Source organism: Aulonocara sp. 'chitande type north' Nkhata Bay, linkage group LG10 (assembly GCF_057382095.1).
Source record: "Aulonocara sp. 'chitande type north' Nkhata Bay isolate Kocher_YH1m ecotype deep benthic linkage group LG10, A_spYH_male_GT1.1, whole genome shotgun sequence".
Taxonomy (NCBI): domain Eukaryota; kingdom Metazoa; phylum Chordata; class Actinopteri; order Cichliformes; family Cichlidae; genus Aulonocara; species Aulonocara sp. 'chitande type north' Nkhata Bay.
In genome coordinates, this window is record NC_141353.1 from 30171938 (window position 1) to 30195955 (window position 24018).

Sequence of the window (24018 nt, forward strand, 5' to 3'; positions counted from 1 at the left end):
GACCCCACGCAGAAGGTGGTTGAGACCACAAAGTTTTTAAAGGAGTGTTTATGAAGCAGTTCTCGAGGCAGGAATGTGTGCAAAGAAGTGACATTTATTAACAAAAATCTTATTAACAAATGACAATGAATTAAAGACAAAAGGCAACCTCAGAGCAATCTACAAGATGAATCAACATAAGCAGAAAGAGCTCTCGACGAGGATGGAGAGCAATCTACCACCTCCTCTCATTGTTTCTCATGTCTCTCCAGCCTCACCTGCACCTCTTGCCACCTGCACAGGTAAAGAAGCTGGTAACTTCCTAATCTGTGATGAGTCACCCAAAATATGTGACATCGGGGGTTAGGTGTGGACATGATGTGGACATCGGGTCAGCTGGCGGCGGAGTCGAAAGATTGTAGCGGTCCCAGATCAGATGTACACACTGGAACTCTTTCCCATGTTGCTTGTCTGTGTTTATTGTGTTATGGTGTGTTGATACCTGTGCATTCCTGTATTATCCTTTTGTGTTGCACATTTCAATGTTTTTTTTCCTCGCTACCTGGCCTGACCTGTCTCCCCAATGTGATGTTTGTATTGTATGTATGGTCGGCAAGGTCTGTCACCTCGGTTGTGGGCAAAAGACCTGCAACTGACAAATAAAGGCTATCTCATCTCATCATCATCTCATATAAATACACATAAGGTTATAACCCTGGTTCCTGCTGACATACAGCTTAAATATGGGTAGGTATTACACAGTCATGTGGGACTCTAAGCAGTCCTGTGAGATACTGAGTAAATCTTTACTGCTTCCACATGAATCAAATGGTAAATGGAGTTATACAGCACGTTTCTACTGTAACTGGGCACTCAAAGTGCTTTTTTTGCTACCTCATTCACCCAATCACACACATGCTTTTTCTGTACCCAAACACCTTGTCTAACATTCACACACTCACATCCCATTGGATGTATCAGGGGAAACTCCAGTTAATAGACAGCCAAGAGAGTGAGCACCTCTACAAAAGCAGACGATTTGGCAGTTTGTTGATCTGGAGCATTTAGATATGTGTTAACATAACGCCATGATATTCCCAGAAGTAAACGTCCCAGGAAATTCAGCCAGGGTCACACGGTGCAATGCTCAATGAAACCGCAAAAACCCAGTGCCAGATCTCGGGCGACAGATAGCATGTTAAATGTTGAAGTTCATGACAGTACAGTACTGTAACAGCATCTTTACAGGTCTACCTAAAAAATCAGTCAGACAACTACAGCTCATTCAGAACTCTGCTGCTCGAGTCCTCACTAAGACCAAATAAGTGGACCACATCAGTCCAGCTCTGAGGTCTTTACACTGGCTGCCTGTCCGTCAGAGGATAGACTTTAAAGTTCTGATGCTGGTCTATAAAGCTCTGAATGGTTTAGGACCAAAATACATCAGTGACCTCCTGACCCAGTATGAACCTTCCAGATCCCTCAGGTCATCTGGATCCTGTTTTTTATCAGTTCCCAGAGTCAGAACCAGACACGGAGAAGCTGCATTCAGCTTTTATGCTCCAAATATCTGGAACAAACTCCCAGAAAGCCTCAGATCAGCTGAAACACTCAGTTTATTTAAATCCAGGTTGAAGACTCACCTGTTCTCAGCTGCATTTGAATAAAGCACCAAATCCACACTGTTTTACTTTTAAGCTTAAATTTCAAAACGTACATTTTAACTACTGATTTTATCTACTGTTCCTTTTTTTTCTCATGTTAAATCATGCTTTTTATTTGTTTTTGTTTTTTAATGTCTCTGTAAAGCACTTTGAACCGCCTTGCTGTTGAATTGTGCTATATAAATAAACTTGCCTTGCCTTGCCTACAGTTTGAAAAAGACTGAACAAGTATGGTTTGTTCAAAAAGTTGCCAGAAGAAAGTCTCTTCTGTCTAAATTAAACATGGTGGCATGGATTACGGTTACAAAGTTTCAAGAACAATGTCTTTGCAAATGTAAGGACATTGTGCAAAAGTACATCTGGCAAAAACCAACACACTATAGTAACTGTGAAGCACGGTGGTGGAGGGATGATGATTTGGGCTTGTTTCACAGTCACAGGACACCTTTCAGTCTCCCATGAACTCCTCTGTGTGCCAAAGTATTTTCCAAAGTATTCTAGAGTCAAATGTGAGGCCATCTGTCCAGCAGTTAAAGCGTGGCCCAAATTCGCTGACTCAGCAGAACAATGATCCCAAACACAGCAGTAAATCTACAACATCATGGTGAATAAAAGAAAAGAATTAAAGTGCAGACCTGACCCCGACTGAAATGCTGTGGCGCATCCTCAAGAGAGCTGTACGTAAACAAAAGACGTGAAGCAACGTTTTTTCACAACCATGACAAAGTCATACACAAAACAGTTACTCTGAGTTATTGCTGCTGAAGGTGGATCTATAAGCTACTGAATCACAAATCAATCCTTAGTTTTTCACAGGACTGTATAGATACTGTGCATACATATAACCAACCACTGTAATCACTGCCCCTGTGCCCCACTCACTCACTGCCCGGGATCTGATCATGCAAACATGTCATCACTGCCCACTTATTAACCACTCAAACGGACCAACTGATATACAAAAGTAAACAAACCCACCATATGATCGATAGTCAGACGCCTCACTGATAATGTTTGGGATCTGGACAGGGGGAGACCCCCTTTACACTGATATTTAGTTTAGAAAAGAAGCAAAAATCCCCCCAAAAATTACATATTAATCTTATATCAATGTTCATGTGTATAAATAAATCAACAAACACATAAAGAAAGAAAAACATCTCAGGCTGTTGCAGTTACAGACTTTCAGATTTCATGTCTTATGTTTAGTTAGAATCAAATTTGAAGCTCCAATAGTTTTTTGTGTTTCATACAGCAAAAACCTTACTTACACTGTTGATCTAGTTGATTCAGCTCATTAAAAAAGTACCAAATCTCACCAAACTGAGCATAACGAAAGCCACCAGCAACATAGTCTGTTCCTTCTCAAAAACCATGGGAATGATCTACACATGATATATGCAAAAGCTTCATGTTTAAAACTAAAGAGTTTCTTCTGACATTTAAGTCAGAAGAAGACAAAGAAATATAGTTTGATTGCTTTCATGTGTAGTTTGCAAATCCAGATATCATCCTAATCTGGGACCCTGTGCAAGTCACTGCTTGTTAATGTATTCAGTAAAAAAACAAACAATTCCAACATTCAGATGAAAAACAGAATTTTTTCGATATATTAAAAAGAATCACCGTCTTAAAGATCAAACCAGTTGTCTCGACACCACTCGGCAGATTTCAGTGTCTTCAGTACTTCAATTATTTTCTTTTTTTCAATGAATGTTATTAAAAAAATACAAAAAGACAAGAGAAATCTTCAGTAAGGATAATCTCTGCTCAGCAGAATTCAAAACTGTCTCCATCTCGTTGTGTTGGGTTTTATCCCACATCATCATAGTCCTCCTCATCGTCTTCTTCACCCCCGATGTCATCATAGTCTTCCGTGGAGGTGTTGTCTCCTGCTTGATCTTCCTTGTCCATCTTCAGATAGTCCGGTTGATTGTCCACGCTCTCCACATAGTCGTTCTCCTCAGCCAGGTTCTCGTAGCTTTGGGCCTCCAAAACACTACCGCTCATGCTGTTGACGACTGGAGGAGGAGGAAACATTATGTCTCCCTCCATCTTGACGTAGTCAGCCTGGAGTTCTGTGCTCTCCTCGTAGTCGTGGATGCTTTCCTCGTGGTTGCTTACATTCTGCTCACAGTTGCCATCCTCGTAGTCGTGGATGCTCTGGCACTCCTCAGCCAGGTTCTCGTAGCTTTGGGCCTCCAAAACACTACCGCTCATGCTGTTGAAGATTGGAGGAGGAGGAAACATGATGTCTCCCTCCATCTTGATGTAGTCAGCCTGGAGTTCTGTGCTCTCCTCATAGTCGTGGATGCTTTCCTCGTGGTTGCTTACATTCTCCTCACAGTTGCCATCCTCGTAGTCGTGGATGCTTTCCTCGTGGTTGCTTACATTCTGCTCACAGTTGCCATCCTCGTAGTCGTGGATGCTTTCCTCGTGGTTGCTTACATTCTGCTCACAGTTGCCATCCTCGTAGTCGTGGATGCTCTGGCTCTCCTCAGCCAGGTTCTCGTAGCTTTGGGCTTCTGAAACAGCAAATTCCATATTTAAGGTTAATTTTATTGTTGCAGTGCATATAGGTAGCTGGTCAGTAGAAGATTGTTACAGATAGATTTGGCACTTGGCAACAGTGGGGAGGAAGAACGTTCCTTTAACAGGACGAGACCCTCAACAAAAAAATACTCAGGGAGGGGCTGTGGGAAGCAATGGGGGTGAGGGGAAAGAGAGGACAGAAAAGAAGAGCACAGAGAGACCAAAAACAAGGAAAGAAAAAGAATAAAAGTTACCCTACAGTGATGGCAGAAGAAACACAACGGGGTGGAGAAGAGATGGTCAGTGCATTGTTGCACATCTCCCAGCAGCCTGAGGCTATACCTAAGGCCCCAGTCACACTGGGAAAAGTATGCTATTCCTCAGTGATTGCTGGGTGGTTGCTGGAGGTTGCTGACAGTCGCTGTAAAATTGTTAGCTTCAGCCCTAGTCATGCAGGCCTAGACTGGACTGGTCAGTGACTCATTGGAAACTAGAGGTCACAAGGGGGAAAAGTATGTTACCAAACCAGCTGATGAGCAGTTTCTGGAAGTTGCTAAGTGGAATTATTTGCAAAGAGTTATACAGTGGTGTACTGGAAACCTCCCACCAGCAGGCTACCACAGTTGCATGGAAGACCTGCATGCAAATACGCACAAACTCCTCACCAAACAGTAGTAAAATGTTGAAAAGCACAATAAATACTGAAAACAAAGACTATTAGCCTTCAAGGTAAAATTATTTTTTGCTGCAGTAAATATAGCTACAACCTTCAGCAACCAACCTCCAATCAGGAAATACGTATTTTCCCCTAGCAACCAGAGGATACCAACTGATCTCCAGGCCTGTGTGAGTGACGACTAAGGGATGGTTTAGGGACACCTGATTCAGCTCTAACTGTAAACTTTATCAAAAAGGAAAGTTTTAAGCCAAGCAGGGAGCTGCATCCACAGGAGAGGGGCCTGATAGCTCAGGACTCTGACTCCCATTCTATTTTTAAAGACTTGAGTAACCAAAAGTATCACTGCAGTCTGAGAGTAAAGTGCTCTGGTTGGATAATATGATATTTAATATATGTTTATTTTGTACTATGCATATGGGAAGAAGAGTTTAAATTCAGTTCTGGATTAAACAGGGAACCAGTGAGTCAGTCTTTGTCTGATCGATCGTGTTAGAAGTTAGTTACTAGATGAGTTTAACATGGCAGTGCAGCAGTAAGAACTCGCCTGAAGATGGCATGAAGATTAAACCTTCATGCCTCAGATTGAATATTTAGAAAACGTACAGTGTTGCTATGAAGTTTAAACAAAAGGCAAATATTTATGTTGAATGGAAAACAAACAAACAAAATGACCACGTAGTTGAATATTCAGGGGTTACTCTTAGATTTTAAAAGCACATCAAGAATATGAACAAATAAACCAAAATACAAGCTGACTACTTTTGGACATATTAAAAACTCACTGAGGAAGCTACGTGGGTTTAATGTAATGAGGCTTTCTTATCTCTCATGCTGGCAAGTGAGACACTTTTGAAAGCATTTTGATAATTTGATAAAGAAGGTTTAAAGCAGGAAACTCCAAAGGTCCTTGGACGCTGGGACTTGCAAACATGGACAGTATAACTGAGGCTTACGAGTAAGAAGAAGGGATTATTCAAGATGTGCTCAGTGGCTAACAATCACACATGTACCGTTCCAGAATCAGATCAGATATCCAGGCGCTGTTGTCCCTGCATAATCATTATTAATATTAGTCTAGGATCAACAATCCAATTGACCAATCATGATGTCAAAGCTTTGTAAAGTAGGGAAAATGTTGTTGTTGTTTTAATAATAAAAAATAAATAAATTGTTGTCTACATAGACCTTTCTTCTGGAGCAAACAGTAAGGATTTCAGGTGTTATTTTTATTCATTTATGCATTATAATGAATATATTACAAAGTTTAGCTTGCTGTTAGCTTGCTGTTAGCTTGCTCGTGATACCTTTCAATTGCATTAGCTAACTTCTTGGTTAATGCAAACTGAGTTCTCCAAACAGTTGACCAGTCTATGGCAGTGTTGATTCGGGACCAACATTTATTATAATAATGCAGGAAAACCACTAACACAAAGATATCAGATCATACATAAAATCCAATTTCAACACTCCTTTATCAACCAATAACTGCCAGAGTGACTACATCCATCTTATCCACTACCTATGGTTTTATTTAGTGAAGCCCTTCTAGTTGAATATGAACAAAGCTGGGCAAAGTTACTGACAGCCTCAGCAAAATGTTTGACTAGTTTGTTTGGTTTTGTGGCTAAAAACCAAAACTATGAGTTTCCATCGACTCCTTATGGAAGCTTGTTTCCACCACTGGAAAAAACAAAACAGAACATAACATAGATTTTTGGGTTTTAATCTTGAAATTTAGGCTCACTAAACAAAATAACCTCAACTTCTGACTTGCTAATGCCAAAAAAGGACTTTTTCAGTGGTGGAAACAAGCTTGCATAAAACATTAACTAAGCTAGTAAAGTCTGTCAAGATGAATGCTTTATCATCAAGGTAAGGAAGCTCCACTAAGTTGATTCTGTTCATCTGAACGCAGCATCTTCAATCCCAGTACTATGGGCAGGAACATGGGTGCACCATGGATTCCTTAGTTTCGCTCAGTGTAGCTAACTTGTAAATGGAAAAAGTAGAAAATAGGGCTCTGTTATTCTCTCCTGGAACACCACTGAGCCATTAGTTCAGGTATGTGGACAACACCTGGCTGAAAACCAAACCTCAGCACATATCAGGATTCACTGATTTCATTAACTTGGTGGACAAACATATCAAGTTCTCCAGAGCAGAGTAAAAAAATGACAGGCTAGTTTTCTTAGATGGTGATCTTTCCATCAGCAATGGGGGACATTTGAAAGTCTGTGTGTACCATAAACCAACAATACTGATCAGTATTTAAAGTTTGAGTCTCATCATCTACTGGAGGACAAACTGCGTGTCATCAGGATGTTACAACATCATCTTCACAGACTTAGCAACCAGAAAAACAGAAGGGTTCATCTTTCACCATCCTACACTGCTGTGATTGCAGTCATTCCCTAACTCTCTGTGAATGGTACTGATGACCAATGATGAGCAAGTCATGAGCAACGGTAATGACGACTGGCATACCAACAGTAGCGGTTTTTGATACGGGCGACACGGGCGGTTTCCCGGGGCGGCATTGTGGTGGAGGGCGGCATCACGGGCATCGGCAAAAAAACCAAAATTGCCTATCCCAGCTGTCATAGGGCGAGAGGCGGGGTACACCCTGGACAGGTCGCCAGTCTGTCGCAGGGCCAACACACACAGGGACAGACAACCATTCGCACACACATTCACTCGCACATTCACATCTAGTGGTAATTTATCCAATTAACCTATCCCCAAGCTGCATGTCTTTGGACGGTGGGAGGAAGCCGGAGTACCCGGAGGAAACCCACGCAAACTCCACACAGAAAGACCCTGGCCTGATGGTGGAATTGAACTCAGGACCTTCTTGCTGTGCGGCAACAGTGCTAAACACCGTGCCACCGTGAGCATCTAATAACCAACTCGCAAAATAAAATAAAATAAAAACATACAACAAACACGAAAACACCAGACATTATGATACAGACTTATAATTTGCACCGATGTTTTTTCGAAATTCTATATGCGAAAAGTGAGCGCGAGAGCCCTCGGTGCGCCTGCTCGCTGCTGAAGTCAAAGTAAACTTTATTGTCATCTCCACTACATACAGTCCAGCATATAGAGAGACGAGACGACGAGGCTCCAGTTACAGCAGTGCAAGAAAATAAACAATAAATATAAGAAGAGTAAGAAAATAAATCTACACTTTAGGACTCGGGGTAAAGGGATCAATAACAAGGGGAGTGTTCGCCCGGGGCACCAAACAGGCTAGGACCGCCACTGCATACCAATCATAATGAAACCGACCTCACAGCCCATCGTTAGTCAAAGGTGCTAGTTTTGTTCGTTATGAAAATTTTTATAAGGTTGGGGAAACCTGCAGTTAGCCAAGACTGAAGAAGTCACTCTTCTGCTGAAAACGCTGCATTCAGATCAACAGAATCAACTTTCTCAGCTTGTTTAAAGAGAAAACTTTCTGTTGACCCCTCAGTTTTTTTCTTAAGTGCAATTCTTGTTAATACTTTACAGTTTTTGCCCGTTGCTTGAACACTATAAACCCATGCTCAGACTAAAGTAACACAACGTGAAGCTTTTGTTACCATACCTCAAACACATGTACCCATACCTTAAACAAAAGCACTGCTTTGCACCCCAGTACCAATTATGCAACACTCCTACTCCTTTATGCAACACACTTACTCCTTTATACAACACACATGGTCCTGCATACTACACTCTATTTCATACATAAGACACTTCGTTCAAAAATGAAATTTCAGGGTGCCATTTGGAAAACACATGTATCCAAAATACAAAACACATCGGGTAATTGCAACCACTCAAATATACACCTGAAGGCACTTACTTGCAAAACTGAACACCAATTAGCCAACCACAAAAAGCCCTCAGTTTAGCCAATTCAAGAACTTTGCAAGCATGGATGGAGAGAGAGCAAGAGGAAGAGGAGGAGGAGGTCAAAGAGGCCATGCACGGACCCATATTTCTGATGATATAAGAGCAACTTTGGTGGACCATGTCATCAACCACGGCCTGACTATGAGGGAAGCTGGGCAGAGAGTCCACCCACATCTAAGCCGCTTCACAGTGGCATCTGTAATAAGAAAATTCCGACTAGAAAACAGGTCTGTCTTCATCTCACTGCCTTCTACTCTACTCAGATGGTTTTCATAGTACTGTTCTACAGTTACCATATCAAGTGTACAGGGTATTGCAGGGTGCTAATGCTCCTTTTGCAGCCAAAGTGGTAGTTTCTGTGAAACATACCATGATTACTTATATTGAAGTACAGTGTTGTACAGTGGATGATACAGTATATACAGTGAAGTACTGTAAGAAAAATAAGCAAACCGATGACAATATGTGGTTGTATTTCTCTAGAATGACTCGAAGACCTTCTGGGGGAGGACGCCAACGCCTGTTCACACAACGGCAGGAACTTGCTGTTGTGGACCTAGTGAGGGCAGACAATGCCATCCGTCTCCACCAGCTATGACGGAAAATACTTGCAGACAGGCGAGTGTTCAGCAACATAGACCATGTGAGCATCACCACCATCAGAGGCATCTTGGGTAAACACAGCATCACCATGAAGCAGCTCTACAGAGTCCCATTCGAGAGGAACAGTGACAGGGTCAAAGGACTTCGAGCTGAATATGTACGGGTACGTGTAACTGTCCCTTACATTTACAATAGAGTATTGGTGAAGTCCAGTAGCAGCTGAATATGTACCATATCAGTACCACATGGATCTATTCTGAGAGCTACACAGGTACCTGTGTGATGGGGTGAGGGTGCTGTATGTGTAGCACTGTAGTACAGTGATATGTTCCCCTTTTTTTCAGAGAATCTTGGCCATGGATGGAGCTGCACAGCCTCATGAATACATTTTCATTGATGAAGCTGGATTCGACCTGAGCAATGCGGCGACATTCAGGTGACAGCAATCCATGGATGGTTTTGACATGGAAGAGGATATTTTCCCCGGTGCCCAGCGGGAGAAGACATTGCTTGCGATGTTGATGAGGTCCTGTGGCCAGACCCCAACAGACGGCGGGATCCATGAGCCCACGTATGCACAATTGTCATGATTTTTTGTTTACAGTATAGTGTTTTTTCTATTACTGTATTATGGGTTTTTTTTTTGTTTTTGTTTTTTTTGCTTTATCTGAATTCATGGTACTGCGATGTACACTATTGAGTAGGTCTATTTGCGTTTTTGGTTGTTTGGAAATGTGTCTCCTGTAAATGTGCCTTCTGAATACACAATGGAAATCAAGGACTGCAGTGTTTTATGTAAAGAAGACTAGTGTGTTCCCCCTGATCTGTAAGTGTTTGCATATGATGCAAGTATGTGTCATTTTGTCAACAGAGTTACATTTTGACAGAGGAATGTTAGGTTTTGACAGCAGAGTTTAGGTTTTGGGAGTGGAGTTTCATTTTGGCACAGATGTGTATGGTATATTTCCCAGTGTTGTGTCGTGTTTACTTGTGTTTAGAGTTTTGGCACAATGAGCGACGTTTTGCCAAATGTGTTCAAGCAACGGGCAAAAACTGTAATACTAGTAATACTTAAATATTACTACTTGTAAACTGCTGATGTCACATAAATGACCCGATGACTTATGGGACTGTATACGTGATGTTTATGTGTTCTAGGCTTTAGTGCTATACGGCAGTTACAGTTATCCGGTGTTGATTAGCCATTTTTGTGTTAGTGTATAACATTACTGCAGCTGTATGTGTTCTGTGTTTTATGTGGTTAGCGGAGCTGTGATTACAGTTTTTTCTGATTGCTTAAGCACATTTTTTGTAACTATTGGCTAATTTTGCAAAACTCTTCACACAAATAAGAAAACCTGTCACCCAATCATCAAAACATTGTAGTTCTCTTGCAAAAGCAAACACAGCTAGATTAACTCTTCACACCTTCGTAAAAATGGTGTTTCCGTATCAAACAGTACACACAAGCCATCATCTACTAAGCACACAATGCGCCAACTGCACACCGATGGTATGAATACAAAACACATCTGGCGTTTGCTTTCCCTGTGCACAAGGTAGGCTATGTCAGTTTGAGCTCATACTTCTGTCATAGATCCATAAGCATGGAGGGATCCAAACTTCAAGTACTGGTGTTTATTCAAACACATCAAAACAAACACAAGTGTTTATTTCCAAGTATAGGATTATTTGCAATCGCCATAATGACTATATGGGTTACGTGGTCTGCAGTGAATATGCTTCCTCTCCCCCCTCCTCATCTTCCTCTGCCCCCTCCTCGTCTTCCTCTTGCTCCTCCTTGTCCTTGTCGTCCTCTTCATCCTACTTCTTCACCTCCACGTCCTCTTCCTCGGCCTCCTCTACTTCTCACTCTTTCTGCTCCCTCCATTGTACTCCGCACACACAGCTTACCTGTATTATAGTGCTTAGGCTGATTGCAAAGTGAACGAATTATCTAAGAAAGTTTTCACATGTGAAAGTGTGCCAGACAGTTGGCAAATTAGTGTTAATGATAGCCATACATGTGTATACTTTTGCTAGGAGTGTGTTGGAAATTTGGAAATTGAGTGTTGTGCAGTGAATTGTGCCTACAGTCTTGCAAAGTGTGTGTTACAAAATTGCAAACTGAGTGCAAAGCAGTTTTTGTGCTTTTAGTTTTGCACACTCAGTGAGTGGTTTTGCTGTAAGTCTGACTAGTTTTAGAAATTGTGCTACAGGATTCACAGTTAGTGTTTAGGCATTCGGTAAAAACTGTAAGACGGCTGTTTCTGTGCACCACCTCTTGCTGCTGTTGTGGGTGAAGGGGCATTCTTACAGTTTTTTCTGATTGCTTAAGCACATTTTTTGTAACTAGTGGCTAATTTTGCAAAACTCTTCACACAAATAAGAAAACCTGTCACCCAATAATCAAAACATTGTAGTTCTCTTGCAAAAGCAAACACAGCTAGATTAACTCTTCACACCTTCGTAAAAATGGTGTTTCCGTATCAAACAGTACACACAGGCCATCATCTACTAAGCACACAATGCGCCAACTGCACACTGATGGTATGAATACAAAACACATCTGGCTTTTGCTTTCTCTGTGCACAAGGTAGGCTATGTCAGTTTGAGCTCATACTTCTGTCATAGATCCATAAGCATAGAGGGATCCAAACTTCAAGTACTGGTGTTTATTCAAACACATCAAAACAAACACAAGTGTTCATTTCCAAGTATAGGATTATTTGCAACCGCCATAATGACTATATGGGTTACTTGGTCTGCAGTGAACATGCTTCCTCTGCCCCAGCATCTGGTCATCTAGCAATTCTGTAAAGTAACAATTTCAGTATTTTTACATCAATGGTATTGGTGTGTTTCTCATTGGCATATGGCAGTGCTACAAATCTTTGTGCGAAGTGACTGTACTAACCGATTCTCATTTCAAGATGTCCCTATGGTACTTGCTACAGTGTAGCGGCTCGAGTTAGGCTGGACCCGTTGGCCAGCTACCCTCAGGGTCATTCCACGGTTGATTACATGGTCCACTATTGTAGCTCTGATGTCATCAGCAATTCTATTTCTTACTCTTCCTACCCTTCCTCTCCCCCCTCCTCATCTTCCTCTCCCTCCTCCTCGTCTTCCTCTTGCTCCTCCTTGTCCTTGTCGTCCTCTTCATCCTACTTCTTCACCTCCACGTCCTCTTCCTCGGCCTCCTCTACTTCTCACTCTTTCTGCTCCCTCCATTGTACTCCGCACACACAGCTTACCTGTATTATAGTGCTTAGGCTGATTGCAAAGTGAACTAATTATCTAAAAAAGTTTTCACATGTGAAAGTGTGCCAGACAGTTGGCAAGTTAGTGTTAATGATAGCCATACATGTGTATACTTTTGCTAGGAGTGTGTTGGAAATTTGGTAATTGAGTGTTGTGCAGTGAATTGTGCCTACAGTTTTGCAAAGTGTGTATTACAAAATTGCAAACTGAGTGCAAAGCAGTTTTTGTGCTTTTAGTTTTGCAAACTCAGTGAGTGGTTTTGCTATAAGTCTGAATAGTTTTAGAGATTGTGCTACAGGAATCACAGTTAGGGTTTAAGCATTCAGAAAAAACTGTAATAAACAGCTGTGCTTCCTGTAGCTTAGCATTACAGCTAAGGCAGGCATAGCAAGTCAAAATAGAAGTCTTTCTCTCTTCCTTGCCTGAGCTTGTCATATTATTGATGTTTGTCAGCTGCTGGCTGGGCTAAACATCTTGAGGTTACTACTTGTTTTGTGAAGTTCACCAGTTTGACTTTACATTTTTAAAACTCATAAATGTTTTCTGTTATTCAGTTCAGCTCAGTTCAATTTCACAGCAACAGCCGCCTGAAAGGGTTATCAAGAAGGTAAAGATGGTCCCTGATCGAACCCTTTATCAAAAAACAACGCTTTAACCCTTATCTTAAAGGTAGCGTCTCTCAAATCCAAACTGGGAGCTGAGGTCTTAAAGGTGAAGGCTCTGACTCCTATTCTACTTTTAATAAGTCTGAATTTAAAAATGAGAAGGAGCAGACTGCTGTGTATCCTTCCACAGTTTGTGGTACAGTTACAATTACATCAAGCCAAAAATACTCTTCGTTTTGGTCTGACTTGTAAAATAAGGAGCACTTTCCTTGTTTGGCCCAAATCCTTGACAAAACAGACATCATAAACACTTCTTAGTAAGTTTGAAACCTTAGCTTGGATCAGAATATGTGGTGCTGTCTTGGATCTGAATCTTGTGCATAAAACTGTCACTGCCATGTAAACTGGTGAACACGCGCTGCCCTTTAGTTTGTGGTTTATGGTCAAATGGCAGACTGGATGAGGCTTTAATTTCAAAGATCTGAAAGTGAGAGAAGGAAGCGTGGTTTCATAAGAGGAGGGGCAATCTGTAGGAGCCACTGAGAGATATAATAAAGTCTTGCCTGCCATGAGAAACTGTGTCCGCGGCGGTAGAGGTGGAGTGCCCGTTTCAATGTTTCTCTGCTGGTATTTGTTGCTCCTGCAAATTTGCAGACAAGAGAAAATGTCAAGCGAAAAAATCTACATTAAAGAATGTAAAGTCTGCAATGTCTGAATCTGGATGTGAGCACACAGTAGTGTAAGGTCTGCAGAGCTTACTTTGGTACAACAGACATGTTTAAGCTACATGGTCCCTTAAATATATATATATGGAGTATATGGAAAATATGGGGAAACATAAATGTTTAAATGCATCATTTGTTTAAATGAATATTGATTATGATAATAATAATATTAATATTAATAATGTATATGGGATGACTTGTACGGACTGAAATGTGGCAACAGAGAGAAAGCTGAGTGAATAACATAAAGAACTAGAAATTATAAATGAAACTCAAAACACAAAATGCCCAACACAGTCTGATGGTAGTTCATGAAGTCACAACTTTTAATTCCTGCTTTTGGACATGAACTTTCCACTGAACATGATTTTCCATCTGTCTGTGGAAAAGCCAGCTGCTGCTGCTTTAAAAGATCCTTCACGATTTGTGGTACAGTTGCTGTTAAAGAGCCAATAGAATTCTTTGTTTTGGACTTATTTGTGAATTAACAGCACTTTTCTGGTTTGGCCCAAATCTGATTTGTATCCATGTGAACAAAATTATACTTTTTTTTCACTTGCACAAATTTTGTAGGTTGGAGGGATAGGTAGCGGAGCAAGCCAATTGGCTGTGCACACTAGAGACCCAACTTTGAATACTGCATGTCACAGACTTTCACACTCATTTAATTTTTAAATCTATTATTAAGTGAAAAAACTATCCATTTTTAAATTTTAGCCATTAAAACTGCTGAGATTTAGCACATAACTGTTTTTAACTTACTTATATAACCAACTTTCTTACCTTTGCCTATTAAACCTATTTGGTTAGGTTTAGAAAAGAATCAGTGTTTGGGTTAAAATATAATGTTTAACACAATAGTACTTTTAAAGCTCTGGTTCCTTGTTTTTTTCACATTTTCTTGGTTTGGATACATGATGCAGACATGAATTATACTTTCTACTGAAATATATCAGTTACAAAGTCTTGCTGTCATTTTAAGTTTTGTGGTAAGAGTGAGCTGCTAGTTCAGTGTTACATTTGGTCACAAGTTTGTAACATTATCAACTGGTTACACTGCTGTGGTCGTAAAATATACAGACACACAGAGACTTTTTGGAAGCCTTGCAGAAAAAAGTTTCCAAATAGTACAACATAAATGTCATATACTGCATGTTATGCTAACACTCCTATGCTGATCAATATGTGGACTTCCAACTAATGCACAGTACACAGTGTAATAGTTACACATCCTCTAGGGTGAAAATAACAAAGTTTTACTGTTTAGAGTAAAATGTCAATCATATATATTAAATCGCTGTAATTTTCTGGATATTTATAATTGTGTTATTTGTATATATTACCGTTATTTCTTATATTTTGTAATTTAGTTCAATCTGCTACTGTTCTTATTGTCTTGGAGCAACTATAACCCCATAATTCCCTTGGGGTTTGATAAAGTATTCTGATTCTGACCTCTGGTTTTCTCCCTATATCTCCTGCCCCATGGCTCTATTGGGTGTCACCAGTGAGTCCTTTCCTGTGGACATGGACAGTGTAGCACAGTATGCCCACTGTCACCAATTTGGGTTTTAAAATGGATAGGGATTTTAGATTTGACAGTCAAGTCAGAGCAGCAGTGAAATCCAGCTTATTTCATCTGAGGCAACTGGTCAAAACCCATCCTGTCAAAAGATAAATTCAGAACAGTAATGTATGCTTTTATTACAACTGAGCTGGATTACTGTAACTCGTTGTACCTTGGTATTAGAGAGTCATCCTTGACATGAAAAATTACAGGTAACCATGGAAATCTGCTAGCAACCAAAACAATCACTGGGAGGTTTTTGGTTTCAGTGACATGTTTGCAATCAATTTCACCCAGTGACAGCCAGAAACCTCAAAGAACCACTGCTAACCGGTTGGAGAAGGCACACACTTCCCTAGCAACCGCTGACTGTATCATGTCTAGTATGAATGACAACTCTCAAGGAATGTTTGCATGTAAGCGCAATTGAAATCTATCAGTTACAAGCTCAATAAAAAAAAACCCAAGAAATTCATCTCTATGAACACAAAAAGACTGTTTTTTGTTTTGTTTTTTGGGTTGTTTTTTTTTTTTGTTTGTTTGTTTTTGGGGGTGGGTGGGGGGGTCTTACATTACTGGCTTTTACAGTGCTGTGCTTGGAAAGTAACCAAACCACATAGAGATTTTTTTGCAACTTTGTAAAAATGTAACAGAACACCATAAATGTGACATATAAACTTTTAAAGTCTAAATGTAACATATGCTGACATATTTTGTAGCCCTATGGCAGCTGGGATAGGCTCTGCCCCCCGCGACCCTAACAAGGATAAGAGGAAGAGAATGTGTGGATGGTACTGCAGTGGGGAACTGGTTACTTTTTGTATGTTACTATTACGCTACATGAATGGTTACGCAGATGTCAGGGAACAGGGAAAATGATTTTGATACTATACTTGCCCAGCCAAGTTTTTTCATCCCCAAAAAAAACTACATTTATAATGTATCATATTTTTATACTGGTTACATCCTGGATGTGTCAGAACATCACAGCCCACAGAGTGAATGGTGGAAGTAGTTTAGCTAATACACTATTTTTAGCATGTTTGCTGTATGTATTATCATATTTGCTTGTGATTTTTTTTCCAAGGAATATTAAAACAGCTGTATTTCAGTAAGAACTCATGTCTGAAAGTTTGTTTTTGCTATAGACTGTATATATACTGTGTGGTTGTTACAAATGCAGCTTACAGTTAGCATTATAGCTAGCTATGCAGAGTCAATTTAAACACACAATATATAACAATTTGTGCTAATAAAGTTGGTTTAAAATTAGTTTTGCTTGTTGAAAACACCATCAGCTGTGTTGGGAATTTCATGATTCAGCACTGAAGCCCTTTTTCTGGTTAGTTTAGCTTAGCATTGCAAATGAAAATGGGAGAAATAGCTCCCCGTTTGATAAAAACACTGCTTAATAATAAATACAATAAACATAGAAGCGACATAGACTTCTCACTGAAGCATAAGTCAGACAATAGCAATAAAAACAACAAGTCTGATTCTTTAAATGTAAACCTGCGCCTGTTTTTAGTATAGTACAATCCATTGTGTACATTCACTGTTATATGATAAGTATACATTTATGCATTACTCAGTTTTGAAGTTGAATTCGTTTTTCACAGTGGGGATTTTGTGTTGGCCTGTTGGGGGGGAAAAAAGAAAACACAGTTAATTCAAAGTCAATTAGGAAAAAAGATCAATATATTTGCACCTAAAGGCCATTTAAATGGATTTATTCACAGCTCAGCAAGAACAGATTTGGATTGTGTTGCTACAAACAAAGGAGAAAAATAAATGCAAATATGATATAAGAGTATTTAAATAGGATAAAATGGGGAAAAAAGTACTTTTAAGTATGTTTAAAGCATCTAAACAAACCATATTTAAATGCATAAATGAATAAACAAACAACTCTGCTGTTTTCAAATGCACAGTGTTCTTTTATCTCCACATGCTGTTACCTATGATTAGTGTCTGTGTTGTATTTTATTAGCTCTTTATACATGTGCATACGCTCAACCAGCACGAAGCCCCGCTTTGTGGTGATGCAGCCCAGTTTCCCCACAGGGATCATTAAAGTTTCATCTAAGCTAATCAGATCCAGAGGGCACCCCCTAATAATAGTAATTCATACAATTATAATAGTTGTTCTTCTGGCTTGCAACAAACCCTTAAAGTAAGTAGTTTAGCTTCTAGTGTGTCATGGTTTGGTTTCTCTTCCCTTTCTGGCTTATGATTTGTGGTGAACACGTGCATGTGTTGGTTTAGCAGTGAGTTTTAAAAAAAAGAGGTAGTTGAGTTAAAAATGAAACTGGTGTCTGACGGTCATTTCAGTTTGCTCTAACTTATTTTGCACCTAAGGGTATAGTAAATAAGTGGAATGAACCAATCCTGTGTGTCAGGTGTCCAGATTTCTGTTTAATGATGCTGGTCGCCAACAGCTTGAAACCCATCACAGAACAAAACAACATGAAAGGATTCATAAAATAATGGAGGACATTTGATGCAAAGATGTCATTATTTTTTCTTCTTGTCAAGATAACATTTACCTCCTATAAGATCTTATAACCACTCTGATCTGTCTTGAGGGGCCCCATAAAACTGCTGAGAACAAAAAAAGTTATCTCTGCAGTACAATGTCAGGTCACAGGACTTAGCATTAGGTGGACCGTTTAGTGACACTGAACTTGCAAAACTAGATTTAGATACTATGAAGCTACTTTCTCTGATTTCTGGGGGGTTTAGGCTTTAGAATTTAAACAATATTGCATTTTGACACTTATAATAACGTAACAGCTTAGTTACTTTTACAATGATGTGTACAAAAACCATGCAGTATACTGAAAATGAGACGCACGGGGGGAAAGGGATAACACACCTGTGAAAGCAATCAGCATGGTCCAAACGGCACGAAACATAACTGACACAGGAAACGAAACAACGCTAAACACAGGGACAAGAAGCTCACAGCAGCCACAGAGGCAGAGGAACAGGTGCTAACAAAAGATGAGACAGTGAAACACAGAGGAAACTTCTTTTTTCAGATGCTCCCTTAGAGGTCATGACCGCAGATCATCTGCCTCCATCTCACCCTATCCCTAACATCCTCACCCCATGCCCTCCTTCACTACATCCATGAATCTCATCTGTGGGCTTCCTCTTTGACTCCTGCCTGGCAAACCTCACATCACAGCAGGTCATGTAAACTGCCTCTTTCAATCTTGCTGATCACCTCATATCACAAATAAAAGACAAAATATCACTAGAAACCACAAAGAACTAGAAAAGACAAAGAAACCAATAGTTTGTCTAGCTCTTTGACTACTGTCCATCTGTCCAAGATTTTCCCCAGCGTCAAACCCCCTGACACCTGCTTTTAGTGGAGCTAAATAAACATTTCATACACTCTAGTGATTTCTGTTTAAAAAAAAAATTTCTGTATGTTTCTGGTTTCATCATTTCTTTTTTGCAAAACATTTTGTAACGTCTCCTTTCCTGCTTCTGCTCAGTTCGTCCTGACTGTATCTGAATATATAGCCCTGTCCTTCTCCTTAGTCTTTGTTACAGGGAGGACTTGTTGGTTTCTGCCTGTACATTTTTTGTACTTTGTGTTAGACTTTTCAGCATGAATAAAGGTTTGCTGTTATTTGTGGAAGGTCCTGCCTTTGGATCTCTCGCCTCAACACTGATGCAATGCATTTCCAATGGCAAAGTCTCAACGCTGCCCTCATGTTCTGCGTGATTCTGGTGAGTCAAGCCTGAAGATGAGTGGCTTCAACTCTTAACTTCCACAAATCTGACTGCAGCTTTCTCTGGAAGGAGCTACGTTTTTCTGAACCGGGTGTTTATTCATAAAGCCTAAAAATTCCAGACTTGCTTTACAGTCTGTACAGTACATGAGTCATGACCTGGATAAAGAAAAACCTTCCTTCACTGAGAAGCAACTTTATGAATGTCTCTGACATAACAGACAGGCACACAACATGACCTAATGTACAGAGTGTACATTTCAAACTCATTTTATTCTCACCCACAGGAGATGGTTGCAATGCCAGATCTTCAGAAATGAATTATTTAAAAAGAAAAAACAAGCCAGTCAAATAAAATAAAAATAAAAAAAACAGTCAAATAAAATACCAAACCATGAGTGACTAAAAGGAACTAAAAAGAGGAAGGTGATTCAAAACGGCCAGTTGGTGGGCAGATTCTTATATGGAAGGAAGATTATTCCTAAGTCCAGGATAAATAACAGTAAAGCCCAGGTCACTGAGAGAGGTTCGTGGGCTCATAACCTCAGTTACCTGAGGGCATAATACAGAGGTGAGACCGTACAATACCATCACAGGACAAGCAGTATACTGTAAATATACTGTAAGCAGTATATTTACAGTAAAAAAACAGTAGCACTTTCTATCACAGCTCGGTAATGAAGGGATAATAGTAACAAGTGGGAACAAGAGGGTTATAATGTGGTAATTTCTAAGTTATTACTATGCAATTAGCAAAGTAATAACTATGTAATATTCAAGTGATATCATGGTAGCAATAGTGATTACAGTTGAGTAATATTATCCTGAAATGTATGTAATAGTATAATAAGAGCCCCAAAACTGGGGGTAATAATATAGAAATAGAGCTCGGTAATAAAGGGGTAATAGTAGGGTAACAAGGAAGAAAGAAGAACGTAACAATGTGGTAATTTCTACGTTATTACTACTGAATTACCCATGGTAGTTTCTGTGTAATAAGCAGGAAACAGAGCTGCAAAATGCAAAACTGCCTGTTTCTCTTTAATAACATATGAATAACCTATTAAAGCTAACTTAAAGAAGTGTGGTTATTACCTAGAAATATCTCAGGTAGTTTCTGTGTAATAAAAAGGAAACAGAGCTGCAAAATGCAAACTGCTCGTTTCTATTTAATAACATAATAATTCCATAATATTAATTCCAGGTAACAATCAAACACATTTAATTAATAGGTTATTAACAGGTTATTGATGTGCTATTAAATAGATGCAGACAGTTTTGCATTTTGCAGCTCTGTTTTGTGCTTATTACACAGAAACTACCGCAGGTAAAGTGGTAATAATTTATAAATGATCACATTATTACATCATTGTCACTTCCTTTTTACTTTACTATTACCACTTTATTACCGAGCTCTATTTCCACATTGTTACCCACAGTTTTGGGGCCCTTATTATCCAATTACACAAATTTCCATGTAATATTACTTGGATATTACATGGTTATTACTTTGGTAATTGCATAGCAATAACTTAGAGATTACCACATTATTACCCTCTCGTTTCCCCTTTGTTACCCTACTATTACCCCTTTATTACCATGCTGTAATAGAAAGTGCTACCAAAAACACATTTAAAGTATCAGAAAAAAAATAGTGTATGCATTATTATACAGGGATTCCTGTAACTCCATATTTTTTATTTTTGAACTAGAGTAACTTTGCACCAGTCACAGCTCAAAATAATCTCATTCCGACCAGTCTTACGGTCCCTTAGTTATTTCCTCTGTTTAAATAAGGCATTTTAACTCTTCTCTCTTTAAGTTATCCTACTTCTGATTGACTGCCCCTCTTAAACAGAAAGCACTGGTGTAGAGCTATGTGCCTTAGATGACCATATTAGGATGCATTATATGGACAAAAGTAGAGGGCTACCTACACGTTACACCTACAGGAGCTGTTCAGCCATGGACACCCCCATGACATGGAGCTCTTGGGACACTCTGAAGAGGCTGCATCAGCAGGGCGTTGGTGAGTTTTAGACACCACACGCCTCAGCACTCAGTGACTACACTCTATAAATGTATGTGGTCTGCCACTTTGTGGCTGCATTGCTGAGGCTCTTAGATGGTGTCATACTTGCAATGATAAGACCTACAACTGATCATGCAGGGAAGAAATTTCACAGGTTGACATGTTGCAATGATGGCATCTTATTACTGTATCAGTCTTGAATTCAGTAAGTGCCATATAACGTTTCCTCTCACTGTCATCACATAGCATCTTAAGACTAGAAAGTGAGTTTAGCTCTATTCTGTTTTGTTCTGGCTTGTTCCAAATCACAAACTGAACTAAGCTCTAAGGTTGCTGAACGAACATATTTTAAAAACACTTTTTGTGCAAATAAAATTACTGGAAATGACACCAGTATGCAAAATATATTGAGGTGTTGTTTCCCAATCTTGCTTTACTTCTAGGAATTTTTTCTTTTTTCTCTTTAAAAAAAATACTTTTAGTAAGTTTCATTTTGCTGTGCATATATAGTTAAATAATGTCATATGTGAACATCCAGACTCACGAGCAGAGTTAAGGCCACCACAGATTAAAGCCTCTCAAGCGATTTAACACTGCAGAATGGTGGGGTTCTGCACATGCTCACATCTGAAATTAGATCTTTCTACTTGTGACAGGGAAAAAAATTAAAAGCACATGCATCATTTTTAAGTGTTACCTTATGAGCTTTATCAGCAATTTAAAAAGAATAACAAGAAATTATTTAAGTTGTTTTAATACCGGTAAAAATCTTAACATACATGGCTTAAAATAGCAGTCATGCCTAAAAAAAGCAAATACGAATGACAAAAATACTGGACTGTTTGGCTACAGGGTGTACACAGTGTATACAGAAAAAAAGGCATCGGTTCCTGAACCACGCAACCAGTTTCAGTGTGTCCACACCTTAAAAAAGCTGTCTGACAGCTCACACAACCAAATGGACAAACACCATTCCTGAAATGAACTTTTCTACACAAACTTACAGGAAAACACCTTCACGCACTCTCTAAAGCTCCCAAACACTTGTTGCATAATGTTTTGACATTTCGCTTATCGGGGTTTCAATTCAACATTTCTGCTATAAGAAGGGGAAGAGAATAAATCTGTGTGAGAACAGGAAAAAAGCGGTAAAAATGTATGTCGTTGATGTGCAGATGAAGGCTTGTTCAGTACTTAGTGGCAGGTGCGCTGTAGAGATTCAAACCTACCTCTTTTTCTTGATATGCACTTGCAGATGAACATGAAGATGATGCTGATCACCACAGACACGAAAACCATGCCAACGACCACCCATAACCATAGGTACTTGCGGATAAACGCCATGATCGCACTGTTTGAAGGATTTAAAAAAGAAACAAAAAAGTCTGAACACTTCACCACGAGAAGCACATCTGAGCCGCTGCTTTTCAGTATACACAGAGCTAGGGATCGGAAAGAAGGCCATTCAACCACTTCCTCTTTTTTTCTGTGTTGACTAAGTCCTGGGGTTATTTTTGTATTAAGATTAGCATTCTGAGAATCAAACAGGCACCTCAATAACCTCTAGGGACTCTTCTGAGCCAACTGCACTGCCAACCATCAAAACGTCTCCGTTTTTGTTCTCACTTCAGACAACCTCAGCCAAAGTATCTGAGCTACTTAAAGTTGAAAGAGAAGGTCAGCTTTAAAGTGAATTGTTTACTCCAGCTGGACGGATGTATTTATGTGCCTTTATCGCTGTGAACGGAATGACATAAATACTCGTTCCCCCGTTTATCTTCATGCCCGGCATCCTCTCTACACAGCCGCTTCCTGCCAACTTCCAGTTACAAATACTGCTGATTCAGAATACAGCCATGCAAGATAAAGTGATATTCGGACATGAAAGCACATAACAGTTTACTGTCTGCTTTGACACGTGACGCCTTTCACTGCAGTTAGACCTGATAACCACTTTTTAAGTATTATCTCTAATTATGGATAAGAATAGAATGACTTTTATCACAAAAAAATGCAATTAAAGTGTTATTTCAATACATGTCAACTTCCAAATACTCCAAATAAGTGCCTTACCTTTCTTCCATATCTCTGGTTAAAGAAGGACAGCAGTTTCAGTAAACAGAAGGTGAAAGCGGATGGTGTCTAGATATGACAGGACTCATCATGTGCTGCATCTTTGCATGCCATCGTCTAATTTTCTTACCTAACCAAAGAAACATGAAGGCTGAGACTGGATTATCCCCACCCCCTGTCATGCACCAGTGACCAAATCATGTGGGTGTTTGTGTGAGGCTATAAGAAGAGTCAGACACGCATGACAAATTTACACATCTGTGTTAATACTTCAGTTGGAGAAAATTGTTTTTGTTTTATTTATTTGGTCAGAATAGAAATGTCATCACAGATGACAGATTTTGATATTTTAAACAGGTTCAAATTAACATTTTTAATACATATTCCTTAAACTACAAACATTGCCAGTGTCAGCACTGAACACTGGACTCTTGTGTAGTTCTCTCACATTTTCAGTTCCTCTTATATATCATGACTTTACATCAGTTTATCATAGTGTAATCTTTAGGGAGGTGTTTTCCTGTCCAGCTGCACATTCACAATAATTGGGATTTATATCATCTGTTGATAAATATCTCTTTTGTTTTCTGTTAAGAATTAACTGTTGAAAGCGAGATTTAGTTTGGGGGAAAAAAACAAGTCGATTTTATTT

General features: G+C 39.5%; 1 protein-coding gene across 1 annotated transcript; it reads right to left on the reverse strand.

Annotated features, from left to right (window-relative positions):
* Nucleotides 1-1751: 1751 nt before the first annotated feature.
* On the reverse strand, nt 1752-23540 carry scimp (SLP adaptor and CSK interacting membrane protein). Its single transcript, XM_086309470.1, has 5 exons — nt 23367-23540; nt 22523-22644; nt 17104-17152; nt 13787-13863; nt 1752-4168 (listed from the first exon to the last, which is right to left on the reverse strand). Exons 1-5 carry the CDS (start codon nt 23375-23377, stop codon nt 3456-3458), a joined length of 972 nt encoding a protein of 323 aa, XP_086165596.1. The 5' UTR covers nt 23378-23540; the 3' UTR covers nt 1752-3455.
* Between the last annotated feature and the right edge of the window lie 478 nt (nt 23541-24018).